At 50.6% G+C, this 9591-nt stretch overlaps 1 protein-coding gene across 2 annotated transcripts; it reads left to right on the top strand.

Moving 5' to 3' along the window:
- Window positions 1-3971: 3971 nt before the first annotated feature.
- HOXA9 (homeobox A9) lies at window positions 3972-7769 on the top strand. 2 transcript variants are annotated; one of them, XR_004748476.1, is made up of 2 exons: window positions 3972-5932; window positions 6367-6502. XR_004748476.1 is itself a non-coding variant. In XM_035318625.1 (2 exons), exons 1-2 carry the CDS (start codon window positions 4727-4729, stop codon window positions 6603-6605), a joined length of 804 nt encoding a protein of 267 aa, XP_035174516.1. In that variant the 5' UTR covers window positions 3986-4726; the 3' UTR covers window positions 6606-7769. The 2 variants fall into 2 exon arrangements, 1 of the variants encoding a protein (XP_035174516.1); XM_035318625.1 differs by having other exon boundaries at window positions 3986-5291; window positions 6367-7769.
- Window positions 7770-9591: the final 1822 nt, after the last annotated feature.

Genomic DNA, 9591 nt, shown 5'->3' with positions numbered 1-9591 from the left:
TGTTCCCTACCTGGCTGCATGCGGGAGAGCTTACTTCACCCGGGCTGCTTTTTGAATCCCCCCTTCTTTTGCTGCATGCTTAGCTAGCAGAGTCTTGCACAAAGGAGAGGCAAAACGAGGGCTGGGAGAAGAGCGACAGCTAATGCTTTCTTCCCGGGTATGTGTATGCTGGGGGGGGGGGGGGGGGGGGGGGGGGGGGAGTAGACTTTGAACCCGGGCTTAGTGGGAGCCGTTAGCTTTTTATGATGTAACATTGTCGTGCACGGCCTTTTCTTTCCGTTTGCATCTGCATGGAGAGGCGAGAGCTGCCCGGAGGGGAGGTTATGATGATATTTCTCTCTCGTTTTCATTAACCCACCCGAGTCTGCCCGAGGGGCGCGGAGGGGGCGCCGGCGGGGTGTGCGGGCGGGCGGGCGGGCGGGAGAGAGGGATGCTGTAGTCACGTCTCTGGTTTTATTTTCGTAGCGGGATCCTTGCATTAAAGACCACGGCTATGGGGAAAGTAATTATTAGCGCCTGAGAACTGCTCTGTGGTTTAGGTAGTTTCATGTTGTTGGGGCTCCACCTTTCTCTCTACAGCACGAAACTGCCTTAATTACTTCAGTTGATATCATCACCAGGTATGCTTGGTGCGAGGGTCCTTTGTGCCCGAAGAAATCTTAACGCTGAAGTTATCTGTAGGCGTCAAGTCCCAATGCCATTGTTCCCCATCTGCAACGGAGGCTCCTTTGATTCCTCAGATAAACACGGCAGCCGAGGGGGGAAGCTTGACAAGTTCTTCAAGGTTAGCTAGCTCCTAAGCGAGTCCCTGCCTGCTTGCGGGATTTTAATATCTCGTAGGCTGCATTCAAGGTCAGGTGCGTTTTTGCGTTCTTCTCGGCCCAGGTCGAGCTCGAGAGGTGGGCGGGAGGGGGGGCTGCTTTTCTTTGCTGTCCGGATTTATCAAACCCCAGCCAGCAGAAAGCTCTCTGCCGCCGGGGGGAGGGGAGAGCCCCACTCTGTCTGCCCCGCTCCACTCCGCACCGCTCCACACACCAACGCCGGCAAGGCCCACGCGTGCCGGGATTACCGGCCCCTCCGGCGGCTCTCCCCGACGCACCCCCCCACCGGGCTGGCCGCTGGTTCCCTCGGGAACCCTAGCGGAAAGGCTCCGAAGCCCAGCTCCGCCGTCGGGGCCGCTCCCCCGGGGCTCTCCGCGGGCTGGGCGCCCGGGGGCGGCGGCTGCCCCGCGGCCCACAAGGCCTCGGTTACGATCACGATTGCGGCGAGCTCGGGGCCGCTCTTCCGCGGCGGCGGAACGGGCAACAGCGACCTCTCCGGGCCCTACTAAGCCGCCGCCGCCGCCTTTTGTGTCCGCCTCCCGCCCGCTCCTCCGGGCCCGCTGCCCGCCGCCCGCCCGGGGGGCAGCCCCTCCACCGGGGTGCCCGGGAGAGAGGAAAGGCTGACGCAGGAAAGGGCAGGAAAAGTCACGCGTCTGGGGCTCTTTTTTTTATTATTATTTTTTCTTTTTTTTTTTTTCTTTTTATTTTTCAACTAATGATTTTGATTATTTTTGCTGTAAAAAAAAAAAAAAAAAAAAAACTTTTTCGAAACACCGAACTGGGCTGCAGGCACTCGGAGTAGTTAGAGAGCGGATTTTAGCCAGACCTACCCTAGCAGGATCTTCGCAGGAGACGCCTCGGCTGGGTCAGCAGCAGATGTCTACTCTGCAGTCCAATATAAGTGTTTGTGTCTGCCTCTATACACACTGTGCGTCTGTCTTGGCTCTGTGTACATACTTGGGTGTATTTACAGGGCACATGTGTGTGCGTGCGTGCCTCTCCAGCCTTCACACACAGGTTCGCCTCTGTCCATTTGCATCGCATCACTCTGATTTTTGGACCGCTTCCCCCATACTCCGAATCATTTTTTTTTTTGCCCGCCTTGCCAAAATACCTCTGCTCGCTGGTAGCACAGGCAGGAAAAGGCGATCCTGAACTTCCCGTTCAGCGGGGATCGCAAACGGCCGCGCAATCCTGTGCCGGGGCTCCGCGGTGCGCTGCTGCTGGAGCGGCGAGTACCGATGCCCCCAACCTAAAAATCCCGGGGTCCTTCTTCCTCTAGGAGCCGGGGCTCACTGCTAACGGCGTGGGAGCTCCACTAATTTGATCACGCCGGGATGGAGCTCAGGGAGCGTTTTGGTTCAGCCGCGAGAGGTACAGCAGGGCTTCGTTCCTGGAAAGTGAGATTTGGTATTGCGATTTGATGGGAAGGGCGATTTCTGGGCTGTCTGGGGTCTGCTGCGCCCAAGCGTGTAAAGTGGCCAAAATGCTGAAATAATTCGCAACGTAAAGTGTACGAAGCCCGTGCTAACCCCCACGAGCTGTGGTAGCTCGTATGCAAAATGTACTTTGGGGAAAAGTGGGTCTAAAAGGACGAAAAGGGAGGCGAATGCTCGAGTGTTATTATCTGCAACGTGACCGCGTGAAAAATGTCTGTAATTATTTGCCGTCTTTTAACTCTTGCTTTCTGTACTCCCTCTCCCGCCGCTTGGCTGCTGGCAGTGAACAAATTCAGAATTTTACAGGGAAATAAAAATACAGGCGCGTTCTTTAAGACGTTATTGTTATTGTTATTCATTTGCTATTAGTTTTGGTGAGGAACCAAAAAAATGAAACCCGCTGCAAGTTGAGAACCCAAATTCGAATATAAACATCCAGGACTCCTGCAGCTAAGATTATTTTTTTCTGAATGGAAAAAGGAAGTTCTACAATCACATTTCACCACAGCTGACTCCTTACTAATAAATACAAATGACGTCGAGTTCCGTCTTTCCAGGAAAGAAATACAATTATTTTTTTCTATTACTGCGTGTCTATACAATGGCCACAAAAAATAACAGAGGCGATCTTTATTTGCATTTTTTTAATGGTTAGAAAATAACGGGCTCCCTGTTTGCGGAGATCTTGTAACTGTTCTGTAATTTTCTAACTCTAATAGGGGATAATAGTTTCATTATGGGCCTTTGTAATCCTGAATGGGGAGAGAGCGTTGTTAAAATAGGATCTCCGTAAGATTTCTGATTAAACCGTTGGGAAGACATGAAAAGAAAAAGCGAGAAAGAGAGAGGGGAGAGAGGGAGAGGGAGAGGGGAAGAGGCAGCCCACATAGCGATGTAAAACTAATTAGAACCACACTTTTGCACGCACAATATTTACACGTGATTTTAATTATTGCTTCAGCCTTTCCTGCCATTCGCGAGGCTCTAATAAATATATTTCGACCAAATCGAGAGGAGATTTTTCTCGTGCCCCCTAGCAGGATCCCGCAGGCTTGTTGGCCAGCCCCGGGGAGAAGAGGGATGCGTGGCCGCCAGAGAAAATCCTGGACCCGCGGGCACGTTGGCGAGCAGCTCAGCCCCTGCTTTAGTTCCTAACACTGGACTTGGATCTGGCCGCGGCTTTACTTTCCCCCCGCTCGCCCTCCCCTCCTTCCGCGGGGGGACCGCAGCCCGGTGCCTAGGGGCTGGTGCCGCTCGCGTGTGCCCTGCGGCAAATAAATAACTATATTCGCACATAAATATTTTGGGGTCGGCAGAATGCAGTGCGAGCGAATGCTAGAGCCCCTTTTATAGCTGCCCCGGCAAGCAGGGTGCCTTTCGGCAGTGGGGAAGACAGGGCTTTTTCTCCCCTTTCCCCCTGCTGCTTCGCTGCATATTGAAGGATTAATCGTGGCGAGAAAGCCCGGCTAGCCCCGCGGCCCCTCTCCCCGAGGGGGTCCAAGGGCAGGACGGGGAGGATGAGGAGGGTGTTTCGGTCCTGAGAATGAGGAGGGGGCTTCGGTGATGAGGATGAGGAGTGGGTTCGGTCACTGCCGCCCTCGGTGAGCCCGGCGAGGGGGCGAGCCCACAGCCGGCCGCCTCGGTCCTCCTCCGGCCTCGGCGAGAGGATGCGTTGAATTTGACTTTTCTCTGTTTCGCCCGGGACTGAACGGAACGGGATTATTTACAGTGAGCTCCCAAACTAAACACAATGGTATAATTTAACCTTTCCGAGCACTCGTAAATTTTTACTGCTGTGAAACACAGCGATGCAAATGAGCGCGCTCATAGTTACTGACTTAATAACAACCCCGTGGCTCCCGAAACAATAACTCCTTATGAAATATAATAAATATATATTTAAATACAGTATACCGCAACTGCTATTTTCTTTTTTTTTTTTTATTGCTTCAATTATTGTATAATTTTATGTGAAGGTCTCCGATCGGGCTTTTTGGGATTTTTTTTTTTTTTTTCAGGTAACACGACCTACTGATGGGATGATTAATTGTGATATAAAATAGTCCGCTTAAACGAAAAAAAATAAAAATAAAATAAAGGGGGGTGGAGGGAGGAGGGAAAGAAAAAGGGGGAGAGGCCGTGAGGCGGAATCTGATCTTTTAATCTCAGTTGGCCGCAATTAAAACAAACTCCGCCGTATAACTCGCGTATCCCTTTGCATAAAAACATATGGCCTCGCTATAAAAATGATGGCTGGAGAACACTGCCCCGTTAATAGCCCGCGGACTGATTTATACTTTATTGTTCTGCTCCCCCCCGCCACGTGACCGGGGCAGCCAATGGGCGCCGGGGCTGCCCCCAACTTATTACTGACTCTACTTCTCCGCCGGCACCGAGTTGGTGCGGGGAAGCCCCGCAGCCCCGAATTGCGGCGGGTCCGGCGCCCCCGCCGCGCCGAGCCGCGCCATGTCGGCCCCCGGGACCCTCAGCAACTACTACGTGGACTCCTTCCTGGTGCCGGAGGGGGACGAGCTGGCGGCGCCCCGCTACGCCCCCCCGCCGCTGGGGCCGCCGCCGCCTCCTCCTCCTCCTCCGAGGCCGGCGGCGCTGGGCGAGCACCCCGAGCTGGCCCCCTGCAGCTTCCAGCCCAAGGCGCCCGTCTTCGGCCCCCCCTGGAGCCCCGCGCACCCCGGCGGCGCCAGCGGCGTCCCCGCCGTCTACCACCCCTACGCGCACCACCAGGCGCCCGTGGCACCGCCCGACGGCAGGTACATGCGTTCGTGGCTTGAGCCTGTGCCGGGCTCCTTGTCCTTCCCCGGGTTACCTACCAGCAGGCATTACGGCATTAAACCTGAACCGCTGGCGGCCAGAAGGGGTGACTGTACCACGTTTGACACTCACACTTTGTCTCTGTCTGATTATGCTTGTGGTTCTCCTCCAGTTGATAGGGATAAGCAAAGCCACGAAGGCGCATTCTCTGAAAGCAATGGAGAAAGTGAGGCAAACGGAGAGAAACCCCAGATCGATCCAAGTAAGTGGCACCGCGAAGGGCAATGGACTTCATTCAGGGCGCCGCGCCGGCCGCGGGGAGGTGTCGAGGTGCCGGGGCGAATGACGTGCCGAGCACTGGCTGCTGCAGCTGGGAGCCACGCGAGAAAGGCAGCGCTGCCTTTCGTATGCTCTGCTGGCATCCAGGACGGCTCCAGCTTCCCAGAGTGCAAGGAGGACAAAATCTCCACCCTGCAACTGCAACTTAAAGGGGAAAAAAGATAAAGCCCCCCCACCCCCATGACCAGCCCAGCACCCGAGCAAACTCCGCGGGACGGGCTCGCATCCTCCTGCTACGCCGCGCTGATCACGGGCGTGAGGGGACAGGGAGAGGGTGCCTGGGAAGCGTTGGATGTGAATCTGATCTTTTCGTGACCTGAGGGGGGATTATCGCGGGGCTGAGAGCAGAAACCTCGCCATTGACTCGGTGCCCTCCTCCCCCCTCCGTGGAAAATGCTGGGCCGGGTGCTCCCGGGCTGCGGGACCGGTAGCAGGGCATCAAGGAATTGCTACTGCTAACAACGCTATGCAAATAAAGGTCTGAAGCAGCCCAGGCTTTAATTGTGCCGGCCGCAGACTGGCTCGCCAGCTCCTTGGGTCTTGCCAGTGATGACACGGGAGAAGGTCGAAAATTTAAAAGAGAAACAATTTCGACGACACGCTGCTCTGGCTGGGCACTCCCCGGGCTGGCCGTTTGAGGTGGGGGGGGGAGTGTGTTTGGAGGACAGGAAGGAGGGAGGGAGCTAGCAGGGAGTGGAGGCGAAAGAGGATTTTAAAATTGAATCCTCCGAACAATAAAAAAGGGCGAGAGGAGGCGGAGGCGGCGGGGCTGTGCCGCGTGCGGTTCCGTGTGACCTCTCTCTGCTTTGAGCCCATTGTGCCCCACCGTCCCGCATGTCTGGGGGGAACGAGAGCCACCTCGTAAACCCCCAAATCGGGACACCTAGGCGGAACACTTAAAAAAGTCCGGGCACCCCTCGGTGGTTCTGCGTGCTGTTCTCTCGCCAGCCCCCTCTCGCCCCCCCGAGCCTGAACTTCTCCCGCTGTTTCCCTTGCAGATAACCCCGCTGCAAACTGGCTCCACGCAAGGTCCACCAGGAAAAAGCGATGCCCTTACACCAAGCATCAGACGCTGGAACTGGAAAAGGAGTTTCTGTTCAATATGTATCTCACTAGGGACCGTAGATACGAGGTGGCCAGACTCCTCAATTTAACTGAGAGACAAGTGAAAATCTGGTTTCAGAACAGGAGGATGAAAATGAAGAAAATCAACAAAGACCGAGCGAAGGACGAATGATGGTGATACGCGGGTTACACTGAAAATACGTACAGTAAAAGAGAAACAAAGTTAAAAACAACAACAACAAAATCCTCCCCTCGAGCCCTGCCATGCAATGCGTCTGGGTCCAGGCCTTATTTTTTTCCATGGCATATTCTGGTTATGATTGTACCTTGATTGTCACTGTAGCATGGAGAGGCCAGTTTGCCAGGAGAGGTACAGTAAGACTTTTAATTTTCTAATAGGAAAGAAAAAGGGGGCATTAGCACGAAAAGGCTGTCTAGCTGGCTTGTATAAATCTACCTGTTTCTTCACTTATGAAAAAGAAAAAAGAACAGAAAAAACTACCTTTTCATAATGCACAACTATTTACGGACTGTATAGTTTAGTCTACGTAGTTAATTTTATTCGCTCTTTGCGCGGCAGAGAGATCTCTGCTTTAATACTTGAACACTGTGTTTTATTGTGGTAATTATGTTTGTGACTCAATTTATGTGCTTGGGTGCTGTACCGGATGTAATTGTGTAAGCTAGAATTCAATTTGAACTCAGGTTGTTTATTATAAAAATTGCATAGAGTATAGCTCTGTAGTGTATTAAGTCTTTTCTGTATAATTAGACAGTTAACCTTTGATTGTAAAATATATATTATATATATATCCCAATTTAAACACACACACAAAAAAAGTAGAAAAGAAGTTTGTCCGAGATGTCTGAGAATTATAGTTCTCAAAATATTTCGAAGCAAGTCGTTTTAGTATGCACAGTTGATATATATATAGTACTGTCTTTGTCAGTTGTATATATGATCTATATATTAAAAAGTAAATAAACAGACTAGCTTAAATATTGTTTTTGCACCAGTGAGCAGTTATCAGATTTCGGAGCTATACGTATATGTGAAAAGGGTAACTACCTATGGTTTACGTTTTAATTTTAATCGAATAATTTGATGGTTATTGTAATGAAGGTTAATTTTATTGATAATAAATTATACGCTATAAAAACCTACATTTGGTTATTGTAAATTTGTATCGCTTAGAAAAAAATAAATCTGGGAAGTGATGTCGATGCAGAACGTACACTGTCTATTTTGAAATGGTTACCTCATGGCCTACTGACCAAATCGTTGTGTTGAAATGATATTTAACTTTTTGCCAAATAAAATATATTGATTCTTTTATATTTTGTGATGTTTTTAAGATTATTAAGAAGGGGTTCTTCCATGTCCCACCGAAAATCACCAGCAGACGTGGCAGGGCTGCGGAGGTGAGGCGAGCGTTTTCGTTAAGCCTCAGCCAAGGCAAACTTACTGCCCTATAAACACAGCTCGGGAAAATATGGGACTTTTTTTGGTCCTAAACGGGCCGATGTGGGTCCTAAACGCCTTCGCTTCACGGAGAGGAGGCATAACTCCCCGCTGCCGGATATAATTTCGTAAGCTAGTGTTTAGCGATGTAAAAAGGAAGCTCTGGCAGATAGGAGCGGGGGCATGGGCTGAAGTTAACGCGTTTTTAATAAATTCCTCTGGCAGGGCGGGGGGGGGGGGGGCTCGGACCAAACCAAACTTCCTAGAGTGCAGACAGTAGTGTAAATCCGATTAGGCAACGACATTTAAACCGAGATGGTTAATTAGCCTCCGAGAAAATGTCCAGAACTAAGTGTTCTTCAGTAAGCTTTGTGAAAGGCTCGCCTTGCCTGTGCGCTCATTTTAAATTCCCTTCTAGAGATAATTGCCCATGCAAAATATGCTATTTAAAACACCACCCATTTTTTTCCTTCCCTTGCCTTCACGTTTGGGATTTTTTTTTCCTTTTAAATGTCCCGTGGCAAATAAAAACAACCCGTTTCATTTTACTAGCGCCTCAGATTATATATGTATGTATATAGATATAGGTACAGATAATTTTTTCTGACAATTATGGTGGAATTTATGGTGTCAATATTACTCGGTGATTTAGCCGAGGGAAAGAGCTGGGCTGGCAGCCGGCTAGAGAAGAGAAGGCAAAATAGGATTTATACATATATATATATATATATATTACATTTTTTAACCAGAAGGAAGGTTTCTTCGGAGTGGAAGATTTCCACACACACACCCATTGCACTCACCCCTCCCCCGCTGCCCCAAGCCAAACCAAGCTCAGCAACAAAAGAAAATAGCCAAGTCTGTGAGCTTGCTGAAATTTTCCCTTGTTTTGGGCAGACATTTTACTGCTCGGGGTGAATGTCCTCCATAATCTGATCCCCAGCGCGCTCCTGCGCCACGCCGCCCCGTGTTTGCAAATATGTCGAATAACAATAAAAGCCGCCTTGGTTTACGGACGTCCACTTACCTATGTATGTATTTAAAGCAAAATAAGACGGAACACACTTATGGTCTTGGCAGAAGTTGTTGTTAGGAAAATTCAGAGCCATACAGTGCAATAAAAGAAAATGACTGCTGTAACCGTTTATGGGGTGTAAAACGCTGCAGGGCTCAAGACAAAACTTAGGGAACCGGCAAGAAGTTTACAGATGTGCAGAACTGCGGGGGGAAAAAAAAATGCTTTCGGCTTCACCTTAAAAAAAAAATAAAAGAAATCCGGGCTAAGATTTGATGAGTTCTAATTAGTGAAAGGGAGCTCGTTCTGGTGCGCACACACACAAAAAAGCCCCTAATTGATCCCTGAGCCAGTATTTGGGGATGCTGGGACGCCCTCTGTTGTTGCAGACAGAGGCAACTTCAAAGAATCAGCATTAAGAGTGTGTAATAAATGACGGGTCTGCAAACTGTCTGGAATTCGGCTCTTAATGAGTTTACAACTGTCCAGCCACAATTAAGATTTTCCACAAAAGCCTTTTCATTTGTTTTGTCTGGCTGTTTTAGATAAAGCGGGCGAGCGGAAATAACAACCTTTTATTGGCCTTCCCCTGCTTAAATCCAGCCCGGGCGGCGGACATTTATCTTGCCGGGCGCTGGCGGGGCCGGGGCGCGGGGCCGGGCGGCGGCGGCGGGGCTGCGG

Source organism: Oxyura jamaicensis, chromosome 2 (assembly GCF_011077185.1).
Source record: "Oxyura jamaicensis isolate SHBP4307 breed ruddy duck chromosome 2, BPBGC_Ojam_1.0, whole genome shotgun sequence".
Lineage (NCBI taxonomy): Eukaryota > Metazoa > Chordata > Aves > Anseriformes > Anatidae > Oxyura > Oxyura jamaicensis.
Note: the sequence above shows the minus strand (reverse complement) of the source record. Positions and strands in the feature narration are given on the sequence as shown.